This window comes from Rana temporaria, chromosome 11 (assembly GCF_905171775.1).
Source record: "Rana temporaria chromosome 11, aRanTem1.1, whole genome shotgun sequence".
NCBI lineage: Eukaryota > Metazoa > Chordata > Amphibia > Anura > Ranidae > Rana > Rana temporaria.
This window is the reverse complement of record NC_053499.1, coordinates 58,768,891-58,793,243: the sequence shown is the minus strand read 5'-3', so window position 1 is coordinate 58,793,243 and position 24,353 is coordinate 58,768,891. Positions and strand designations below refer to the sequence as shown.

Here is a 24,353-nt window from a genome sequence, read left to right as displayed (position 1 = left end):
ATTGGCCAGCCCAGTCACCAGACATGAACATCATTGAGCATATGTGGTGTAGGATGAAAGAGGAAGCATGGAAGACGAAACCAAAGAATATTGATGAACTCTGGGAGGCATTAAAGACTGTTTTCTTTGCTATTCCTGATGACTTCATCAATAAATTGTATGAATCCTTGCCAAACCGCATGGATGCTGTCCTTCAAGCTCATGGAAGTCATACAAGATATTACATTTGGATCTCACAGCACCACTACTTAATTTGCTGACATATTTTTGGGATTTTCAGTAAAGTTGTTCAATTTCTGTATAGGCGACAAAACTTTTGTCTTGCCAAAATTTGACCTGTCTTGATTAAATGATAAATCTTTTTTTAGTGAAACTAATTTATTTCAGTGCATTAAACATCATTTGGGAGGGCTTTAACTTTTCATATGAGCTATTTCTAACACAATTGATTAATTAAAAGTCAGGTTAATAGCAGGAGTTTCTACAAAAGGTAGAAGCGACAAGACTTTTGTCAGGGACTGTATAAGCAGATCAACATACCCAAAATAACACTGGCAAAAAAAGGGGCCAAAAGGTAGGTATAACAGGAGCCCAGACAGTATGTGGCCTTCTTTTGGGACCTTGGCACCTCTCATTTTTTTGGCATTAGATCACTAGGGCTCAGTAACAGCTCAGTAAACAAAATAAAATTACCAAGGTAATAAGGCACAACCTTGTTAACAGGTTTTTAAAAAATAAAAATGCAGTGCTGTAAGTTAGGCCTTAAAATTATACTTCAATTCACAACTATGGAATGGGTAAAGTAGTCAATAAATAAATGGCCAACTGGCATCAATTACATGCGACTTACCAAAAAAAGGGACATAGTTAAAGTTGGTCTGGTTGAAACAAAGACATAAGTCCATCCAGTTCAACCAATAAAAGGGGGAATTTTTTTTTTTATAATTATACAATCCTATACCCACAGTTGATCCAGAGGGCAAAACACCCCAGTAATGCATGATCAAATTAGCTCCAGCAGAAAAACAAATTCCTTCCTGATCCATCAAGAGGCAATTGGATTTTACCTGGATCAACATCAAAACATATGGGGGCCAATTTACTAAAATTGGAGAGTGCAAAATCTGGTGCAGCTCTGCATAGAAACCTTTTTTGTCAAAGTTTAATTGAACAAGCTTAAGTTAGAAGCGGATTGGCTACCAGGCTAAGCTGCACCAGATTTTGCATGCTCAACCCCATTTTTTTCCTTTGATTAGGAGTCAATATGAAAAAAACAAATAAAAAACACAGGGATAGCACTATTACCTGTGTGTTGCGTGCTGTTGTGCGGATCCTGTTGACACTGGCCCTCACCCTCTCACTTTGCCTGGTACGTGCAATGGCTCGAGTCCTTACAATATTGGTCCTGAGCCGACTTGTGGTGGGAATCACATCGGCAAGCAAGCTGGTCACCTCTTCTTCACTCACTTGTTCTGCTACAACAAATTGACTAATTAAATTGGGCTGAGGCAGATATCAAACTATCATTCTATTCCTCAGCTCTTCCAGAAAATTAAATGGTATGTCAAGCCCACATTTTTTTTCTGATCACATGGGTAAGAATCCAAACCCCTGCATTTTTTACTGCAATTCAGTGTCCTGCTAGTCTGTCTGCATTACTGTTGGAGATGATCTCTGGTTTCCATTCTAGTAAAACCAATGTCTACATAATAGTAAGTGAAGAGAAATCTCTTGGAGACCCCCAGTGTTTAGGTCACAGGAACATTACAGCTCTATAGAATAAAAAAAAAAAAAAAAAAAGTGACGAATGTAGTATGCACCAAACTCTATTCTATGTATGGACAAGGGTGAATCCTGGCACATTCTAGGTGTGGAGAGGAGAGGCAGTTTTCAGAAAAAATCTACCAAAAGCTCCAGAATATTTTAAAACTTTGCAAGCATGGCTCTATAAACTAAACAGTTGAATGTTGAATGACAAAGGAATAGATTAATGCTGACAGACCCTGCTGCAGCCAATTAACTCAGGGTAGGAAAACAGCAACTGAAAAGGATTTCCTAACCTAACCAACTGACGTTTCCTTAAACAGCTGTCAGCACCAGACATCCGCTTGCCACCATAGATATAAGATGGCCATCTTTCTACGGCTCTTTAGAAGTGCCCCATGTAGGCCAAAACATCTGTTCCAAATATAAATCTATGCAATGACAGACTACTCGAACTTGTGGTGGTGCAACAATACCAAACATACCTTCACCTGGCCGATTACTAGGGGCACACTCTGGGCAAAACCATTCATCAACTGGAATAGCATTGAGAGGCGGGGTCAGGCATTCCATGTGATACCTAAGGAAGGAAAACATTTTCCCTAAATGAACTTTAGGAATAGCTGAAGGAATGGGTGTTATGCAATCACAAAATCTGGGAATTAAACATCTGCAATCATTGTGTACACAACTTTTCAAAGTTTCTATGGTTACAGGAAATGAGGTTTGCATTTTATGTCCGTTTTAGAAAATCATATCAGGGTGTAAAAAGGAAAGGACAATTTTAACAATTTACAAAATGGCTTGTGTAAAAGTGTATGCAAACCCCAACAATGAACTTATTTTCCAACTTTTGTTATATGTTAAATACACCACTGAAAGCTTTTTTTTTTTACGTGTTCGAGAAGTGCATGAAATAAAGTTACCTGTTGATCACAAGTTAAGTAACACTTTAAGGCTTCCTCTCCCGCTCCGCAAAGTAATGAACGTTTTTTTTTTTGGGGGGGGGGGGGGGTTGGGGTTTGACAGGTACCCGCTTCCACATCCGCTCGGATTGCCTAGGCATCTTAGCCCACAGATAAGATGCCGGTGACCAAAGACAAGTGGAGGAAGGGGCTCGGGTGAGCACGGCACTGGATCCTGGGATTGGCGAGTATGTGTATTAAAAAGTCAGCAGCTACAGTTTTTGTAGCTTCAGACTTAATTTTTACCAAAAATGTGTGGAACTCTTCTTTAAGGCGTCACAGCCAGCGGCTTGGACATCCAGTGGTCTGATCCATGTGCCAAAGTCACCCTCTAACGGGATCATTCCGTAATTACTTTTATCAGCAGCCCTGATGAAGTGGGAAGTCCTCAGTCCCCCAAAACACATTGGCCTTTTTTTTTACTGCTGAAACCTCAAATAAAACCCATTATATATTTACCTTTACTGGATACCGGGGCTCCTTTACCTTCTTTTCTTCCACATCTTACAGAGTCGACTTTAAGGCCGCACACTCTAAACACAGCGTGACGCCAGGGGCACGTGAGTGCCTGAGACCCGGAGGTGTCAAATCAAGTACTAGGGTACGTGATCTGGCACAGAGTGATTTTGCAATTAAAAAAAGCAGCAAAAAAAAAATAAAGTAGGTCTGACACTGCTAAAAGCAGCTGGAAAAACGTCCTGTGTGCATGAGGCCTAAAGATTAAAAAGACTTTAGCAGACAGTGTAAAAATAGGCTGACAAAGTGCTTACCCAGCGTCACAGCCATCACAAAGTAGCAGTCTGTCTTCGCGGTCACTGCGCCCACAAACCTCACAGTTTGTTGGATCCTCTTCCTCTTCGATCAGGTTTTTGTTTTGTATAGAGACCTAAAAAAGGGGAAAACATTTTGGTAATACAGGCTATAATTTGTACACAATTATTGCTTAATTTTATGTAGATATTGCTCAGTACTTTCTAACATGAAACGGTTAGCATCACATTCTGGGCAATATAGTTTCCTGGGCAGTTAAGGAGGTTCTTTCTTTAAAAAGGCCATATATAAAAGAATGCAATCAATGTCTTTGCTGAATGGCTAAAACCAATTCTATTATCAAATGGCATTTAAAACGTGTTAAAAATAAAATTTCTGCTCTGTATATTGCAAAGATTGTTTTTTTCTGTGAGTTCCTACCCACTAATGCTGCTCTAGGTTTCATATAAACACTCGTTCTCCATGCTCTGTAGATGCAATTGAGAGGAATGTATCCTGTGCATTAGGACACTTTCACACTTGTGCAACCTGAAAGTCACACGACGAAGCAATGTCTGCGTAATCTTTGAGGTCTATGGATCTCAAGTCGCATCAAAGTCGGACCAAAGCCTTTCAGGGACTACTTTGAAGTCACTGCGACTTGAAGTTGCACAGATCTGAACGATACGACTTTAATGCGACTTTTCAGTCCCAGGACAAGTCACACAAGTGTGAAAGAGGCCTTAGTGGCACAGACCGCTTTTAAATGCAACAGACACTTTTCAGAAGTTGTGCAAAGACACATTAAAAAGTCCCTTCACACGTGTATGACCTGAAAGCGACACGACACTGCCACAACTTGAAGCAATGCTCGATTAATCTTGAGGTCTATGGACCTCAAGTCACATCAAAGTAGTGCAAGAACTGCTTTGAAGTCATGCGACTTTGCAGTCCCAAGTCAAGTTGCACAAGTGTGAAAGGGGCCTAACTGTGTGCAACCCTGGACTCTTGTGAATACAAATGTTTTTATTTTTCAAAAGCTGCTATTAAGACAATAAACTTGACAGAGCAGCACAAACACTCCCCAAAACGACAGTTTGTGATTTATTCATCAAATAAAAAAGCAACCCAAAACTTCATGCTACACATTACAGTAGGCCAATACAAAGTCTGGTACTTACACTAGCTTTAGATAAAATATTAAATTTTTATGTAGCAAATAACTGCATTCAATTTGGTGATTTTTAGATCTACTTGGATTTTTGCTTTAAGATCACCACCATTATACACTAGCTTCCTATCTGCAATAACTGTATTGAATCGTGCTTTTTATATCCAACGCAATCTCTAGTGCAATTAAAATATCATTTATTTTTTTTAACAAAAAAAAAAAAAAAAATTAAGAAAAAAGGCATGTTCACATGATGAAGCGAATACAAGTTTTAAAAAAATCCTGTGCAGATTTCAAGAATCTGCATTGTTTAAGATTATAATGATCACACATACATCTAAACAATAAAGAAAAATGTTTTCATTTACATTTCAACCCTACATGGTAAATCGGATAAAGGGGAATCACCTTTTTTAGGATCTCGCCACCATAGTGTGCCCGGATATGAATGCAGGAGAAAGTGATTCTGTCCACAGGGCAAGAATTGGCATTCTGCAGAAAACACAATTATAAATTAGCAGCAGGATCAACAATGCAACTTTGTTACTAAGTCATAACAGAAATGTCCTAATGTATGCAATTACATCATTTTGGATTGAAAAATCTCACAAATAGGGCCCTCCTAGCCCCCTTGTATTGTAACTGTACTGTCTCCCATAATTCTGTAAAGTGCTGCACAAACTTTGCACTATATAAATTCTGTAAAATAACAATGTATAATATATTAAATTCTAATCTCAACCTTACAGAATAATCCTGGCGCCATCATAAGTCTGATTAGGTAAAACATTTTATTAACCACTTCAACCCCGGACCATATTGCTGGTCAATGACCGGGCCACTTTTTGCGATTCGGCACTGCGTCGCTTTAACTGACAATTGTGCGGTCATGCGACGTGGCACCCAAACAAAATTGGCGTCCTTTTCCCCCCCACAAATAGAGCTTTCTTTTGGTGGTATTTGATCACCTCTGCGGTTTTTAGTTTTTGCGCTATAAACAAAAATAGAGCGACAATTTTGAAAAAAAATGTTTTTTACTTTTTGCTCTAATAAATATCCCCCAAATATGTATTTATATAATATATATATATATATATATATATATATATATATATATATATATATATATATATATATATATATATATATATATATATATATATATATATATATATATATATATATACATACATACATACATACATACATACATACACACACACACACACACACACACACACACACACACACACACACACACACATACATACATACATACATACATACACACACATATATATATTCTCCTCAGTTTAGGCCGATACGTATTAGTCTACATATTTTTTTGTGAAAAAAACAAAAAAACGCAATAAGCGTTTATTGAAAATCTTTTTATTGTGTATAAAACATAACAAACAACAGTATACCTGCCACAGCATTGGGATTAGACCCACGAAGGAGTCAGTACCAGCTGGCAATAGGCTGCTTCCATCATTAGTAACATACAGCAGTAGCATGGTCACATAATAAGACAAACAAACTAGTGGTGTATTGGCTCTCACTCAAAAGATATTGGCTCCCACTCAGATATCTCAGTCGAGATCCAAGGGACAATGAAATATATCCCATAAACCCATAACAGAGATTATAATAAAATAAAAAAAACACACCCAAAATGTATCAAAATCACATCAACTAATGGAGTGGTATTAAGTACATGCTCGATCAGTCTGCTGTCGCCATGGAGGCCTCCGCTAGCCATTTGGCCCACACTCTATCGTATTTTTTGTGGCATCCTCTATTTTGGTAGGTTTCCTTATAAAATGGCAGTACTTTGACATGCGTTTTCCATAGCAATATGGATGATGGGGCACGTTTTTTCCAGCATAGTGATCATTTTCCTGGCATAGAATAACAGGAGTCCTATCAGAGTTCTCTCTGCCACCCTGGGGGCTAATTCTTCTACCAAGCCTAGAAGGCATATCTGCAGGGTTGGGGCCACAGCTATTCCCACCACCTCTTGTATTACCGAGAGTACTTGTGCCCAGTAGTGTTCAATTACCGGGCAGGACCAGAAGATGTGCATAAAGTCACCCGGGTCCCCCATACACCTCCAGCACTCAGAGGACAGGGAGGTTCTCATTTTATGCAACCTGTACGGGGCAATATAAGCCTGATGTAGGATTTTGTATTGTACGAGACAGTCTCGAAGTGAGACCAGGATTTTGAAGGGGAAGTCCCACATGTCCTCCCAATCCTCGGAGTCCAGTCCCGGGATGTCCTGTGTCCAACGCTGACGAAGCTTAGACAAATCTGGAGAGGAAACTAAGGAGATGCGCGTAGAGCAGTGTTCATCAACCCTGTCCTCGGGGCCCACTAACAGGCCAGGTTTGCAAGGTAACTGAAATACATCACAGGTGATACCATTTGCTACTTAGTGATTGCAGTATTCTAGTCTGCATCTCCCCAAGGTAATACATAAAATCTGGCCTGTTGGGGCCCTGAGGACAGGGTTGATGACCACTGGCGTAGAGGACCGAGGTCGGTTTCCCGGTGCATTCATATCGAAATACCCTCTCCAGATCAGACTGCACTATTTGCGTGACGTTTGGCGTTACCTGGGCATTAAACACATGAAACAGTTGCATATAACGAAATAGATGTGAGGGAGGCACGTTGTTTTGGGATACTAGCTGATTAAAGGGGCGTATAGCCGCGCCGGCTGTGAGGTCAGATAACAGTTTAATACCGCATTTGGCCCATATTTTGGGGTCTGGCAAGTGAATAAAAATGGGGCAATGTAGGGTTGTTCCATAGGGGGGCATGTGGGGAAGACTGCATTTCCCAATCCCGCCATCCAGGCCTTCAGAGTCGTGTGCATGGAGGTGGTCAAATCATATGGAGCCCTGGGACCGCGAAGGGGCAAATGTGTTAGGGCCTCTACAGAACGAACCACCACAGCCTCCAGAACTGACGACAGGTTGGACGCATCCGGCACCAGCCACCAAACTGCCATGACCAGCTGGGCTGCGAGAAAATATTTCCGGCAGTCCGGAAACGCAATAAGCGTTTGATTGGTTTGCGCAAAAGTTATAGCGTTTACTAAATAGGGGATAGTTTTATGGCATTTTTATAAAAAAACAATTTTTTTTACTAGTAATGGCGGTGATCAGGGATTTTTATCGGTACTGCGACATTATGGCGGACACTTCCGACACATTTTTGGGACCATTGGCATTTTTATAGTGATCAGTGCTATAAAAATGCATTAATTACTATAAAAATGCCACTGGCAGGGAAGGGGTTAACACTAGGGGGGCAAGGAAGGGGTTAATAATGTTCCCTGGGTGTGTTCTAACTGAAGGGGGTGGGACTGACATGGGGAAATGACAGATCGCTGTTCATACATTGTATGAACAGATGATAGGACAGATCCCCCTGACAGGACTGGGAGCGGTGTGTTTACACACACACACACAGCTCCCGCTCTGTAACGAGCGAACGCGGGTGCCCGGCGGTGATCGCGCCCGCTGGGCACGCGCGTCGACATCAGGGGGGCGCGCCCCTATTGCCTGCGGCGGCTGGTCAGCAAGTAGTTAAATGGCGCAAAAATAATAAAGTCCCATGGTAAAGAAGTCCAATTAGGGAGAATCACTTGTATGATGGTTGCAGCTCCTCCAGCAGAGTATTGGATGATCCCTGTGCACTACACATCCATCTGCCAGCATTTTGACTGCTTTCCATAGAGTCCTGCTAGTGACTAAAGACTGATAATGAACCTGTCTCTTACGTTTGCGAGTTGATTTTTAATAAAACTGATATGGTGGCGCCTTCTCTTTGTTGTTTAGAAGTGTAAGGCTTGATTTACAATGCAGAAGAGTTTCTAGTGCAGTGTTTTTGGTGAGGGGGAGCGCTGCAACGCCACACTTCTCAACTGTAGAATGTCAAGCAAGTCTTACAGCTCAGTACACATTTTAGGCCAAGCAGCCTATTAAATGTGCCCCCACAATTTTTTTTAAATAAAAATAACCACAAAACACAGCACAGAATGACAAGTCCAAAAAGATTCAGTCTGGCACTGTATATAAAATCTTTCTATACAAGAAGCTTGGATGGCATAATGATTATCTGCCCCCCACATTATTTGACCAAAATAAACATACTTACCATAGAACAATGACTACAGCACCAGTTTATCTATGGTTATTCAAATAAAAAGGGAGGATGCATACTGTAATCAGCACACTCTCTAAACATGATTATACACAACTGTCATCATTTACAACATTTGGGCTGGTAAACACGCTCACCCTAAATATGACCGCCTTACATTTTATGCAAGTTTGAAAAAAAAAAAAATCCACAAAACTTACACCACCAGCCATATTACAAGAATAAAAGAGGAGATTATCAGACTTCATAAGGGACCATCTCTCTCTCAGTGTAGATGTTTACATGTGGTTACTAACCTTTGACCACTCTGCGATGCAGTCCAGGCAGAAGTAATGGTTGCAGTTTTCTGGGGTTCCCACAACCTGGTCTCTGAATCCATTCAGACAGATGGGACAGTTCTCTCTTTCCTCATCTGAGCTCACACCATCATTCAAATCTGCTGCAGAAACAGCAGGTCCTGAGCTTTGTAATGGCTGCTCTTCTTCTTCTTCATCCTCTTCCTCTGAATCTAACAGATATAACATTTATTAGTCTATGATAAATAAAGGTCTAAGGCAGTTGAAAAACAAAATGCATATAATGTACAACTTTAAACAGCACAATCACGTATACAAAAACAATCTAGACAATAACTAGGCTTAAGGTCTATGGCAGGGGTGTCAAACTATTTCATTGCAGGCCATATTCGCATTATGGTTGCATGCAGACATTATAAAATGTATCTACTCTAGTAGATTAGATAATTTCCTCTGCATTTGATTATTAGTTTTTATAATAAAAGACTGAAGACCTGATGCAAGTCTGAAAAGGAGGGTCACACAACACTGGTATCATCCACAAGAAACTTTATTGGAGACTTCCCAGACAAAACAGTTCTGCCATGGTGCTCTGTCTGATAAGTCTCCAATAAAGTTTCTTGTGGACGATACCAGTGGTGTGCGACCCTCCTTTTGAACTGGCATAGAATTGTATTCTCATAATATTTATAAAGCAGATGTCCCGAGCACCCCACCACCCCCTGACATCAGATGTCATGAGCCCCCCCCCCCAAAGCTTGTGCCGCTGCTGGGAAGAAGCAGAAAGTGCAGGGTCTGGAGTCAGCTGCCCGAGTCTTCTAAATGCTGAGACCAGGGGAGGCAGAGATGAGGGGGTGCCGTAGCTGCACAGAGAACTGTAGCAGTTCTGTCCTCTCTGCGACTGCTGAGGCGGGGGGGGGGGGGGGAGATTTTCCACGGCTGCACAGGATCTGGAGGAGGTCTGTCCTCTCTGCTGCTGCCTTCTGAAACGGGGGGCACAACTGCAGAAGTGGTAAGCGCCACACGAAATGGCCTGCGGGCTGGATTCGGCCAACGGGCCATGTGTTTGACATGTACATTCTTCTATTTGGGCTGGGATTACTCCAGGCACTCCCATTTTCCCCTCACAACCCTAAAAAGACTGTTAGGTCAATTCATTTTTACCCAGAATAGTGTAAATGTGATGGCAGTAAACACATTTAGGGATGTCACAAACTTTTTTTTTTTATAATGAATTTGTTGGCCGATTGTTGCTTTAAATTATTATTTCAAAAATAAAAAAAGATGACATAATGAAAAGTGTGTTACACAAGGACAGAATAAAAAAATAAAACACACACACACACACACACACACACTTTACATTAAATATTACACCATTGTACACATGTTTTAAAAGCAGAAAAAAAAAAGAAGAAAAGAAAATTATAACAAGGTAAACTATCACTGTTCCAGAAACTTTGCATTGAAATACAAGATATAGGGCACACAGACTCAAAAATATAAATATTTAAAGCCCAACTACAACTTTTGTAACACTTTACATAGTTTGTTTGGGCCAAGCTGACTCAAACTAACTATGTCCCTCGCCAACATGTGAGGCCGCTGGATGTTCTGTATAAACTGTATGTAGCTACAGCATACCGCACTGTGTTCCGGGTTGGAGCCAAGACTTCCTGTCTCATACCCAGAACAGAGTCTATCTGATCAGCATTTAGCCAATCAGAGAAAGCAATGTCTTCTAGCAATAAATAAAAAGAGTCAGAGAGACGGGCTGATGATACAACCTTTGACTCTAGAATTTCCTGGTAGAGGGCTGCTGGACTTGATAAAACATACAATGGACCAACACCAGGAGATGACATGGCTCCCCAAATCATCATGGACTGTGGAAAATGTAGCATTTCATTTGGAAATCAAGGACCCAGAGTCTGAAGGCAGAGCAGAGAGGCACAGAATCCAAGTTGCATGAGGTCCAGTGTGAAGTTTCCACAGTCTGATGACTTGGGGAGTCATGTCATCTGCTGGTTTTGGTCCACTGTGTTTTATCAAGTCCAAAGTCAGCACATCCCTCTACCAGGAAATTCACAAGCACTTCATGATTGCCTCTGCTGACCAGCATTATGGGGATGAGGATTTAGGTTTAAGGATCATGGTATCACTGTACTTGATTGGCCAGCAAACTCGCCTGACCTAAACCCCATAGAGAATCTGTGGAATATCAAGAGGAAGATGAAACACCAGACCCAACAATGCAGAGGTGCTGAAAGCCGCCATCAAAGCAACCTGGGCTGCCATAACACCTCAGGGAGTGCCCCAGGCTGATGAACTTCATGACACAACACATTGATGCAGTTGTTTATGGAAAAGGAGCCCCGACCAAGTATTGAGTGCATACTATACTGTACATAGACATACTTTTCTGTAAGCCAACATTTCTGTATTAAAAATCTTTATTTTTTATTGGTCTTATGTAATATTCTAATTGTCTGAGATACTGAATTTTGGGTTTTCACTAGCTGTAAGCCATAATCATCAAAATTAAAAGAAAGAAATGCTTGAAATATATCACTGTGGGTAACAGCTATATAAAAATAGGAGTTTCACTTTTTGAATTGAATTTCTGAAATAAATTTAACTTTTTGATGATATTATATGACTTCCTTCTCGTGCCCAGAACTACATGTCCCATAAGACATGACATGTATGAATGGTGTACTGAGCTTTATGTGTGCTGCACTGTGTATACTGACAAACAAATAAATGAATTCTGTATGAAGTCCAACTAATTGGCCGATTAGCCAAATCGATGTCACCGATTTTTATTAACAATTATGTCAATTTGTTGTTTCAGCCCTAAACACATAATGTAAACGACTTTAGGTCCCTTTCAAAAAGGGCTCCATCTGGTCCAATCAGGGTCACCCGATCTGTAATCTGATCCTCTGTTGAATATGAGCAGAGCATTTGTGTCCAGTTATATGCAGAGTTTGAAAAAAAAATGCTACTTTAACCACTTGACCACCGCCCCATGTCAAAAAGACGTCCTGTATTTAAAGTTGAATATCTCGATAACGGCAGCAGCTGCTGCCACAACCGAGATATTCATCTTTTCAGGGGGCGGTGGTGTACACGATAACGGCGGTCTCCGCGGCGGATTCGCCATTATCGGTGGCGGGAGAGGGGGCCCCCCCCTCCCACCGCTCTCCCGCGCCCTCCGCCGCTTACCGGAGCCGTCGGTAGCGGCGGAGGGGATCGGATGTGTCCGGCAGCTGAGCGGGGACGGGACTGAAGGAGAAATCTCCTTCACCCGTCCTCATAGCTCTGCTGGGCGGAAGTGACGTCAAAAACGTCAGTCCCGCCCAGCCTCTTAAAGAAACATTTTTTTTTTTGTCATTTGAAAAAATTACATTTTTATTTTATTTTTAATTTTTTTGCATTTAAGTCTAAATATGAGATCTGAGGTCTTTTTGACCCCAGATCTCATATTTAAGAGGACCTGTCATGCTATTTTCTATTACAAGGGATGTTTACATTCCTTGTAATAGGAATAAAAGTGATCAATTTTTTTTTATTTTTTTATTTCAGTGTAAAAAATTATAAAACTAAATAAAAATAAATAAGAAAACAAAAAAAAAAAAAATTTAAAGCGCCCCATCCCGACGAACTCGCGCGCAGAAGCATACGCGAGTAGCGCCCGCATATAAAAACGGTATTCAAACCACACAAGTGAGGTATCGCCGCGATCGTTAGAGTGAGAGCAATAATTCTAGCCCTAGACCTACTCTGCAACTCAAAAAATGCAACCTGTAGAATTTTTTAAACGTCGCCTATCGAGATTTTTAAGGGTAAAAGTTTGACGCCATGCCACGAGCGGGCGCAATTTTTAAGCGTGACATGTTGGGTATCATTTTACTCGGCGTAACATTATCTTTCACAATATATAAAAAAATTGGGCAAAATGTATTGTTGTCTTATTTTTTTATTAAAAAAAGTGATTTTTATCCAAAAAAAAGTGCGATTGTAAGACCGCTGCGCAAATACGGTGTGACAAAAAGTATTGCAATGACTGCCATTTTATTCCCTAGGATGTCTGCTAAAAAAAAAATATATAATGTTTGGCGGTTCTGATTAATTTTCTAGCAAAAAAATTGTGATTTTCACATGAAGGAGAGAAGTGCCAGAATAGGCCTGGTGGTCAAGTGGTTAAGGACCTCAGTGAGATCTATGGGTGGCAGAAAGTAAATGGATTTGCATCTGTTTAAATGAGACTACCTCAAATCCATCGTGAACCTCCGCTTGCTCAGCACAGATTGCTCCGTTGATCCCCGCTGAGCCCGGAGGATGACAGGGCGGTCCCCGCACACTGTGTCTTTTCTCCACTCTCCCCTATGGGGGGGGGGGGGGGGGGCGGATGAACACGGACCGTCTGTCTGTGTTCATCCGATCCGATAGACGGATGGATTGAAAAGTAGGTTTTTCCTCTGTCACACTTTGGCGGATCAGATGTCAGCGGGCATGTCACCGCTGACATTTGCGGCTCCATAGAGGAGCACGGAGCGCCCCTTTAGACCTGCCAGTTAGGGGGGGGGGAGCCGTTTTTTTTATTTAATTTTTTTCGATTTTTTTCTCACATCTGAACAGACTCTGAAGTAACTGGGTGTAAACAGATGCAAGTCCGTTTACATCCGGCCTCCCCAATAGACCAACATGCAGCTTTTGATCAGATTGGGGCTTTAAAAATAATGGTCATATATAAGTGTGCCAACGTATATACAAATAGGATAATTCTGGACACCGCCAACGAAAATTATTTATTTTGAACAGGACTATGCATGCTACCAACATTCTGTTAGAAAACAAGTTGGGCATATGATTTTTTTTGAGAAGACAAACACAATGGAAACATCCTTTAAAAAGCGTATGTAAAGCTTAACGGTTTGCCAGTGGTTGCTAGTAACAGAATCAGCTTCAACCCAACAATCGAGTCCCAAGCTCTCCCTATTAAACCGCAGACCTCCACTTGCGGTCTACATTTACTTGCTCCAATGACCTACCAGAGGCACAATGTCACCCAACAGAAAGTAACTGAACTTAAAGACCTTTATGGTAAGGTCACCAGATGTTCTTTTAATAAAAGCTTGGGTCCAGATCTACTGGGGAAATAAAGAAAAAAGTGACTGGATTTTCTGATCATTCTATGTTGAAACTAACCAGATCCCTCCTCCTCCTCTTCACCATCCTCTTCACCATCCTCTTCACCATCCTCTTCATCAAGGTCGTCCTCTTCACCTTCACTCCCTGATTCTTCAGACTCGGCAACATCATCTACCACAACAACAAAAAATTACAGTGTCATAATTATACATCACAATCAGGAGGCTTGCACTTTATTATTTTTATTTTAAATGGCACACAGATACACAAAAAAAAAAAGTATAATTAACCACCACAAAAGCTGCCCAAGTATGTGACTCCAATAAAATGCATGAAATGCTACAGCACATTTTAGATATACAGAAACACTTATTAGGCTGCATTCACATCTAGACGGACGAAATCGCGGCGTTTTGTCGCCGCAAATCGCGGTAAAAATAGCGGCGTTTTGTACCGCGATTTGCGGCGACAAAACGCGGGTATTGTCCGCCTAGATGTGCCCCAAGATGACCCCCTCTATGGAGATGATTGCCATCTCCTAGCCGAACGCTCGAAGACGCCTGAAAAAAAGGTCCGGGACCTTTTTTCACGCCGCAGGCGACAGGCGTCCGGCGTGGAGATGTGAACCATCTCCATAGAGGGACATGTATTTCCAGCCCTCTGGCGGCAGAGGCGTAGCGCTACAGGCGTAAAAACGCCTAGATGTGAATGGGGTCTAAATGTCAACCTCCCATTTCACACTCCAAGCAAAATACTTTTGAAGCCCTCATTACTTACCTCTAACCCCCCCCCCCCCTTCTCCCATTTTATATTTTACACTGTTATTGTTGCTTCTGAGGGGAGCTTATGTTCATTTTTTTCTCCTTTCACAGATATGTCTACGTGTGCATTGCAATACAGAGCTTTTATATTTATATTCATGTGAAATATGTCGGCTGACGTCACAGAGCCAATCCAGGCTCTGCAGGGATCCTGAGAAGGTCGGGATCCTCCCAGATGTCTGACCTGCACTGACAGACTGAGATGTCTGCTCTCACCGCCTACACATTCTACACTCCAGTAAGTGCTGGAGGGACAGAGCACACAGCGTGATGGACTTGAAAACATTAGCAATATTATGCGGATAGTCCTTAAAAGGGTTGTAAACCCTTGCGTTTTTTACCTTAATGCATCCTATGCATTAAGGTGAAAAAAATTTCAGTGACCAGTCTCCCTGTTTTACTTACCTGAGCTCCGTCATTCACTCGGCGGAGACGTGCTCTCCCTCACTTGATAACGCAGCCATTGGCTCTCACTGCTGTCAAGCAAATCCAACGACGGGGGCGCCGGGGCCAAGTCAGGCATTCGTACCTATGGACGCCGAATACTGGATTCGGGAGCGTGCCCGCAAGGTAACCACCCCCCCGGAGAGCGCTTCTCCTAGGGGGTTATCTGATGCGGGGAGGAGCCGCTGAGGGACCCCAGAAGTTGAGGATCGGGGCCACTCTGCAAAACGAACTGCACAGTGGAGCAAGTATGACTTTTTTTTTTGTTAAACACACACACACACACACATTACAACCACTTTAAGCACTTGCCGACAGCTGCACGACGATGTACGTCAGCAGAATGGCATGGGTGGGCAAATGGGCGCATCTGTACAACCCTCCGTCATCACAGGTTAGCGGGCATGCTCGTGGACTATGTATGCCGTGGCCCACAATCGTGGCAAGGAGAGGCAGAACGGGGAGATGCCTATGTAAACAAGGCATTTCCCTGTTCTGCTTAGTGACACGACAGGGATCTACTGCTTCCTCTCATCGGTTAGAACACACTTAACCTCTTGATCGCCCCCTAGTGTTTAACCCCTTTCCTGCCAGTGACATTTATACATTAATCAGTAGCTATTTTTAGCTCTGATCGCTGTATAAATGTCAATGGTCCCAAAATAGTGTCCGATCTGTCCCCTGCAATGTCGCAGTACTGATATAAAAAAAAAAAAAAAAAAACTGACCACCGCCATTACTAATAAAAAAAAAAAATTATATATATATATATATATATATATATATATATATATATATATATATATATATATATATATATATATATATATATATATATATATATATATATATATATATATATATATAAAAAATTGTCATAAAACTATCCCCTATTTTGTAGACACTATGGCCCAGATTCACAGAGAGCAAGGCGCACATTACGCCGCCATAGAGCACACACCGTACGCCACGCCAACGTAGCACGGAGAGGCAAGCATTGCATTCAGCAAGCCAGTGCTCCCAACGCTGCGCCAGAGTGGCGTAGGTTTCGAAGGCATACGCCGACGTAGGTGGAAGTGGGCGTGACCCCATGCAAATGATGGGCCGAGCGCCAGACAGGTACGTATCACGAACTGCGCATGCGCCGTGACGTGGACGCATACACAGCACCCCCCTGCGCCTGCTCACAACCACGCCGGCACAACTGCCTAAGCTACGTCGGATCACCGCGTACGCCGTGAACATAACGTACGCCCAGCCAGACACACGTCAAACGCACAATACGCCGGCTTGTGTTCCCTGGTGCAGACCTGTGCATGTCTGTTGCCGGGTTGCACCTCATTTATGGGGAATAACTTTACGCCAGACGTACAACTTACGCGCATCTCGCGTAGCATGCGCCGGGCACACGCACGTTCGTGAATCGGCTTATTTCCCATGTTTGAATGGCTAATCAATGGGAGCAGCCCCATGCGTCCAGCCCATATGTGCGCCCACCCTATGCCGGCGTGTGCAAGCTACGTCGGCGGGGTTTAGCATTTTTAGGCGCATGTTGGTTCGTGGGTCTGCCGCACACATACGCCGGCGCATATTGGCACTTACGTCGGCGTAACACGTTATACGTCGGCGTAAGTGCTTTGCGAATCTGGGGCTATAACTTTAGCGCAAACCAATATATGTTTATTGCGATTTTTTACCAAAAATATGTAGAATACATTTCTTCCTCAGTTTAGGCGGATTTTTTTATATATATTTTTTAGGGATATTATATTAAAAAAGTAAAAAATATTGTAGTATTCAGTAAAAATATAGTAGTTTTTCATTTTATATTCTTTACTAGTTTTTATATTACATGAAGGCTGAGGACAGAGATTCCCCTTTCTCAGCATTGAAGATGAATGGACAGAAGACCCGCTCCTGTTCATTCATAAACTCAAGCAGAGTAACACATACAGGGTTTCTCTGCTCAATTATTACAGGACATATAGAGCGTTCGGTAGCGATCGTGCTCTCGATGTTCAATTCAGAAAAGGAAAGGGTCGGTAAATTACATATTTACCGGGCCATTTCTCCGCTCTCCATCCTGGCACATATGTTTCGCAGCCAGCGGGAGAGGAAAGGAAGGAGCCAGAGAACACAGAGCTGGAGGAGGAGGATAGAGGGCCGGAGAACACGAGCAGGGGAAGGACACGGCGGACATTGGGGGGGGGGGGGATGATCGGTGTGCCAGAGGGACAGTTGCAAGTACCGATCTCCCTGTATGGCATTTCAACTGACAGCCGCGAAAAGGTGGAGAAGTAGAAGTGGCTGACTGAAAAGCCATGCAGGGAAATCTGTGCTCGCAACTGTCCCCCCACTGCACCAATCATCGCACACATGGATGATACACCACCCCCACTCCACATAGGCAGAGACTCCCAGAGCTGTCCTGTGAATACTTTAGCTCTCTGCTATTCCATTTATAGCAACCTCCCGACCCAAGTTTCAGGCTGGTTTTATCTCGATTTACAGAGAACTTGTCAGACGTTATGGCAACAGAAGAATGGCGCAGGAGAAAGCCACGTGACTTAGTGCTTTGAAGAGAGATAAAACACAGCAGATCTATGTGCCCAGCTCAAATTTCATGAATCAGGTTTACATCCACTTTAAGTGCTTATTAAACCCAGAAGGAAACTGTATGTGGATGAGAAAATCCTGTCTGCTGAGCTATTGTATTCTGACAGCGAGGAGACGTCCTTTGAACACTTGGTAAAAAACAGACAGGGCTGTTGTACAGGAGTCGATTGGTAAATCAACTTCTATCTAACCACTTTACCCATACACGGATCTAAATTTAGCTGGCTACTGCCTGCTGAACTAGCCACATTTCGACTCGTGAATGGCCAGATTAAAGCGATTGTAAACGATCATCTAAAACAACATTCAGTTTAAAATAAGAAATGAAAGGCAAAACATTTGCGTAAAGATATAAAAAAACAAAAACCAAACACAACATTATAAATACCTCCCCCCCCCCCCCCCCCCCCCCTTATTTTATAAATGATCATATATCCTCTGTTCTCAGCTGCAAAGGAGCTGGGGGAGGAGATTCAGCAGCACACTAATCTACCCAGTGAATAGCTGTGCAGGAGAGGAGTGTCAGGACAAGTCTGATCATTGGAGAAGAGCAGGCTGCATTCCCAGCATAGCTAGAGAACTGACCACTGTGTGTTCTCCTTCCTACTGTGATCAGTTAATAGGAAAGCAGGGACTGGCAGGAACACCAGGGATTTCACACAAAGGAAGCAATACAAAGAACAGGGTACTTTTTCATACAAGTACATGGCACAGCAGGCACATATCAGGAATATGAAGTGTTGAGTTTACATGCTCCTAACGCACTCCCCAGACAGACAATGCTGCTGTACAAAGATGCCCCTGTGCTCTTTTTTTTGAAAACTTAAATTTTATCAATTTTCAACAATTTCCATAAAAAAATAAAAAAAAAGAGAGACAAAAGAACAAACATTGTAGAGAGGCAGCACTTGGTAGGACAAGCAGTATTGCCGGCTATACAACTGAAGCAAAATATGCAGGACAAACCACTAGACAGTTCAAAGCAAGATCCAATCTGGTGACCATAGGGCCAAGTGTCCATATGATCACAGTGTCCTGCCTGCCAGAGTGGGCCTTAGCGAACAAAGGAGAATGGGGTATAGTGTAGAACAGGGATACTCAAACTACGGCCCTCCAGCTGTTGTAGAACTACACATCCCATGAGGCATTGTAACACTCTGACATTTACAGACATGGCTAGGCATGATGGGAATTGTAGTTCCTGAACAACTGGAGGGCCGTAGTTTGAAGACCCCTGGTGTAGAAGTAAGATGTCAGTGAAAGTGAAGGAGAGTAAAGAAAGAGGTAAAGAGAGGAGAAAGAGAAAAGATAAGACAACCACCCGCCTTAACCCCCCCCCCCCCCCGCAGCCCGGGGTTACCAACCATGCTGTGCCCCCCCAAAGCGGTGGGTTATTCATGCGATCGGGGCCTCCAGCGCATTCCATAGTTCCCATACCCGGTTGCGAGTATCGAGAGCGTTATTCAGGGAGGCCGTCATATACTCCATCCTCTTGCCGTCCCTGACCCCTGTGCTCTTTAACCACTTAAGCCCCGGACCAATATGCTGGCTAAAGACCCAAGGGGTTTTTACAGTTCGGGACTGCATCGCTTTAACAGACAATTGTGCGGTCGTGCGATGTGGCTCCCAAACAAAATTGGCGTCCTTTTTTCCCCCCACAAATAGAGCTTTCTTTTGGTGGTATTTGATCACCTCTGCGGTTTTTATTTTTTGCGCTATAAACAAAAACAGAGCGACAATTTTGAAAAAAAAATGCAATATTTTTTACTTTTTGCTGTAATAAATATCCCCCAAAAACACACATACACATTATATATATATATATATATATATATATAAAAAAAAAATTTCCTCAGTTTAGGCCGATACGTATTCTTCTACCTATTTTTGGTAAAAAAAAAAAAAAAAAAAATCGCAATAATCGTTTATCGGTTGGTTTGCGCAAAATTTATAGCGTTCACAAAATAGGGGATATTTTTTTGCATTTTTATTTTTTTTTACTAGTAATGGCGGCGATCAGCGATTTTTTTCGTGACTGCGACATTATGGCGGACACTTCGGACAATTTTGACACATTTTTGGGACCATTGTCATTTTCACAGCAAAAAATGCATTTAAATTGCATTGTTTAATGTGAAAATGACAGTTGCAGTTTGGGAGTTAAACACAGGGGGCGCTGTAACATTTAGGGATCACTGTGTATGTGTTTACTAGTGTAGGGGGGTGTGGCTGTAAGACTGACATCATCGATCGAGTCTCCCTAATAAAAGGGATCACTCGATCGATGCGCCGCCACAGTGAAGCACGGGGAAGCCGTGTTTACATACGGCTCTCCCCGTTCTTCAGCTCCGGGGAGCGATCGCGACTATAAACAAAATAGCCGCGCCGTCGTCCCGGATCGCTCCCCGAGCGGACCCGACCTCCGCATGTACCGGGGGGGTCCCGATCGGACCCCCCCACCCACGTCTAGGTAGGCACGTACAGGTACGTGATTGTGCCTGTCCGTGCCATTCTGCCGACGTAAATGTACATGAGGAGGTCGGGAAGTGGTTAATGCAAGTGTGTTACTGGCCAGATCACCAGGTAAAATCCAATGGGGAAAGCCTAAAGAAAGCTAATGCAGCCGCCACATCTAATGAATGGCAAGTTCAAATATATTTTTTGATTTTGGGGTAATACCGTTTTAAACAAACCACAGGTTTCATTAACACAAAAGATACAAGTAAAAGATATGTTGTGAGATAAACAAATTAAGCAATTTAGTTCAGTGGCCCATAATACTCATCTAGCAGTCATTACCATCATCACTTGATGCAAAGAGTCCTTGGTGCCGGTTTTTACCCTGTGAGGTATTCCTGTTTATTAGATTATCTTGATTCTCTTCATCATCCATTGTTCTGCATCAGAAGACGCTCCCTGCAAGATGGAGGACACAGTCAGTAACTAAGAACACATTTAGAAATATTGTAGACCATATGTTGTAATATTGCTTGAAAAGTCACACAGTCCGTTCTTTCAATATCACAAGTAGCCATTACCTAGGGGCCCGAGAATGCCCACTCTTCCAGACTGACTACATCTCAGGGCATTTTTATATTTGTGAAACGCCTGCCCATTGCTTTCATTAGAAGTCCTGGGAGGCATGCTGAGCACGGAGCATAGATGTTTTCAGGAAGTTATGCACAGCACAATCCCACACAAAGACCCAGTGAGAACATACCTGGCTCCAAAATAAGGTATGTAATAACAGAATTTTTTTTTTTTTTTTTTTTTTTTTTTTAAATAAGTCACTGGCATGTTGATGAAGTGAGGAAGAGGAACTGAAAAAGGCAAAAAAAAAAAAGCAGATTCATCTTTAGCGTTAAATATGTTAGTGCAACCTAAACCAACTTGGCTCTGCCCTGGGTGGGCAGTGATACAATCATTTACTTGTTCTTAAAGCTCAGACAAGACTCCAATTATGGAGAATCCAAAAAGCAGCACAGTACACAGATTACATTTCAGACAGGGTCTCATCTCCTACCAGGGTAACCACATACGTAATCTGTTGTAAAATATATATAGGCAGAATGCCACTGATGACCTCATTCTGAAAATGCCATCTGCCTGGTTGTCATCTTAATCTTCTGACTATGAGCTGATGAACCAGGAGGTAGCCACATAAAAAAGGACCATATTCCCAGATTATCCATTTAATGTATTTATGCATACATTAGCCTGGAATAGCCTCCCTTGTGTCAACATCTAACATCCCCGAGACTGACATTTGGGATGCGATTTCAGAAGCTCCAGTAGAAACCTAAAGGGGTTGTAATGGTAAAAATAAAATTCCCCCCTAAATAGCTTCCTTTACCTTAGTCCTCCTCCACTTACCTCATCCTTCAATTTTGCTTTTAAATGTCCTTATTTCTTCTGAGGAATCCTCACTTCCTGTACTTCTGTCTGTAACTCCACACAGTAATGCAAGGCTTTCTCCCTGGTGTGGAGTGTTGTGCTCGCCCCCTCCCTTGAGGGAGCGAGCAGGAGAGTCAGGACACTCTATGTTACAGATAGAGAAAAGAGCTGTGTGTTAGTGGGCGTCCTGACACTCCTGTAGTCCAAGGGAAGGGGCGAGCATGACACTCCACACCAGGGAGAAAGCCTTGCATTACTGTGTGGAGTTACAGACAGAAGAACAGGAAGTGAGAATTTCTCAGACATTAAAAAGCAAACTCGAAGGATTAGGTAAGTGAAGGAGGACTGCACTAAGGTAAAGGAAGCTATTTAGGGGGAATTTTTTTTTACAACCCCTTTAACCACTTAAAACCCGGACCAAAATGCAGCTAAAGGACCGCCCCTTTTTGCGATTCGGCACTGCGTCGCTTTAACTGACAATTGCGCGGTCGTGCGACGTGGCTCCCAAACAAAATTGTCCTTTTTCCCACAAATAGAGCTTTCTTTTGGTGGTATTTGATCACCTCTGCGGTTTTTATTTTTTGCACTATAAACAAAAATAGAGCGACAATTTTGAAAAAAAATTCAATATTTTTTACTTGTTGCTATAATAAAAATCCCCCAAAAATATATAAAAATATATTTTTTTCCTCAGTTTATGCCGATACGTATTCTTCTACCTATTTTTGGTTAAAAAAAAAAAAAAAAAAAAAAAAAAAAATCGCAATAAGCGTTTATCGATTGGTTTGCGCAAAAATTATTGCATTTATATTAATTTTTTTTTTTTTACTACTAATGGTGGCGATCAGCGATTTTTTCCGTGACTGCGACATTATGGCGGACACTTCGGACAATTTTGACACATTTTTGGAAGAAGCACAATGAAGACACTCCTTGCCTGCGGCACCACCCGCGGGAGCCGAGCAAAATTGTAAATTTTCAACTTTTCTCACCCAATTTTTTTACAGGTGGAAGAGAGATTCTATCACCTAATGAATAAACAGACCTTGTGCTTTAAACACAAAAAACTAGCAGCTGTGACGTATTCATGCCCTCTTTAGGTTGGGCACATTGAAACACCACCGTTCTAAATAGCATTTGTAATATGACTATTATAAAGAAGACTTGTTAAAGAGGAAGTAACCCCCCCCCCCTGAAAAACAGGGAACAAAAAATAACCTGCAAGAGAAAGACAAAGAGCTAGTATGCATAGCATGCTAGCTTATTATGGGGCACTTAACCGAGATCGAAGCCCCCGAAGTCCTCCTCGTTCCCCTCCACTGCCATGTCTCCTCGCATCTTCTTCCTGTTATCGCCGCTCCAGCGCTGTGATTGGCCGGAGCGACGATGACGTCACTCCCGCGCAATGCGTGAAATCTCAGCATTAACCCCGATAATGCCATTGACAAAAACTGCACTTTCAGTGCGCCTGCGCCGTAGACATCGGTGCAGTCATTTCTGCAAATATCTCCTAAACCTTTTAGGTTTGAGAGACATTTGTTGCACCTACAGGTAAGCCTTAATCTAGGCTTACCTGTAGGTTAAAGTGGGTTAAAGGGGTTTACAACCACTTTAAACTCCCTGCTGATTTTTCACACCCTCTGCAGGAAAGCTGCTATAAAAAAAAAAAAAAAAAAAAAAAGTCCTTTAGGACCTCACACCTAAATGCCATCAGGATAATTAAAGGGGTGGTTCACCCTAAAAACGACTTTCTTATTCCACTGCCCCCCCACATTACAATCCGATTAAGGCTCTTATTTTTTTTCATGCTGTACATGCCTTCGTACAGCTAATTCACCCATGGCTTCCGGGTTGCGAGTCCCGCGGGAGTGGGCGTTTCTCACATGCAGGTGATTGACGTTTTGCCCAAAAACGAGCTCCCCCCGTGGCGTAAGCCGCGTCACGGTTGGCGAAAGGAGCCGAACGGCGAGTCGGCGCTATACTGCGCATGGCCGTTCGCCTCCTTTCGCCAATCGTGACGCGGCTTACGCAACGGGGGGGGGGAGCTCGTTTTTGGGCAAAATGTCAATCACCAGCATGTGAGGAACGCCCACTCCCGCGGGACTCGCAACCCGGATGCACGGGTGAATATGCTGTACTAAGGTATGTACAGCATGAAAAAAATAATAAGAGCCTTAATCGGATTGTAATGTGGGGGGGCAGTGGAATAAGAAAAAGTAGTTTTTAGGGTGAACCACCCCTTTAACAATTGCTTTATGCATTTTTCTTTATTATTTGTGTAAATGGGCACAAAAATGTATTT

The 24,353-nt window shown here is 42.5% G+C and overlaps 1 protein-coding gene across 3 annotated transcripts in view; it reads right to left on the bottom strand.

The window, feature by feature from the left end:
- PHRF1 (PHD and ring finger domains 1) overlaps positions 1-24,353 on the bottom strand; it is an 83,676-nt gene that overhangs the window by 35,223 nt on the left and 24,100 nt on the right. For 2 of the 3 annotated variants that reach the window (XM_040328612.1, XM_040328613.1), the window contains exons 2-8: positions 20,957-21,073; positions 14,334-14,447; positions 9,120-9,331; positions 5,059-5,142; positions 3,500-3,615; positions 2,250-2,344; positions 1,306-1,475 (exon numbers count right to left, since the gene is read on the bottom strand). In XM_040328612.1, coding sequence (XP_040184546.1) covers positions 1,306-1,475; positions 2,250-2,344; positions 3,500-3,615; positions 5,059-5,142; positions 9,120-9,331; positions 14,334-14,447; positions 20,957-21,050 — 885 coding nt within the window. In that variant the 5' untranslated portion in view covers positions 21,051-21,073. The remainder of the gene's footprint in view (positions 1-1,305; positions 1,476-2,249; positions 2,345-3,499; positions 3,616-5,058; positions 5,143-9,119; positions 9,332-14,333; positions 14,448-20,956; positions 21,074-24,353) is intronic. The other variant, XM_040328614.1, reaches the window with a different exon arrangement.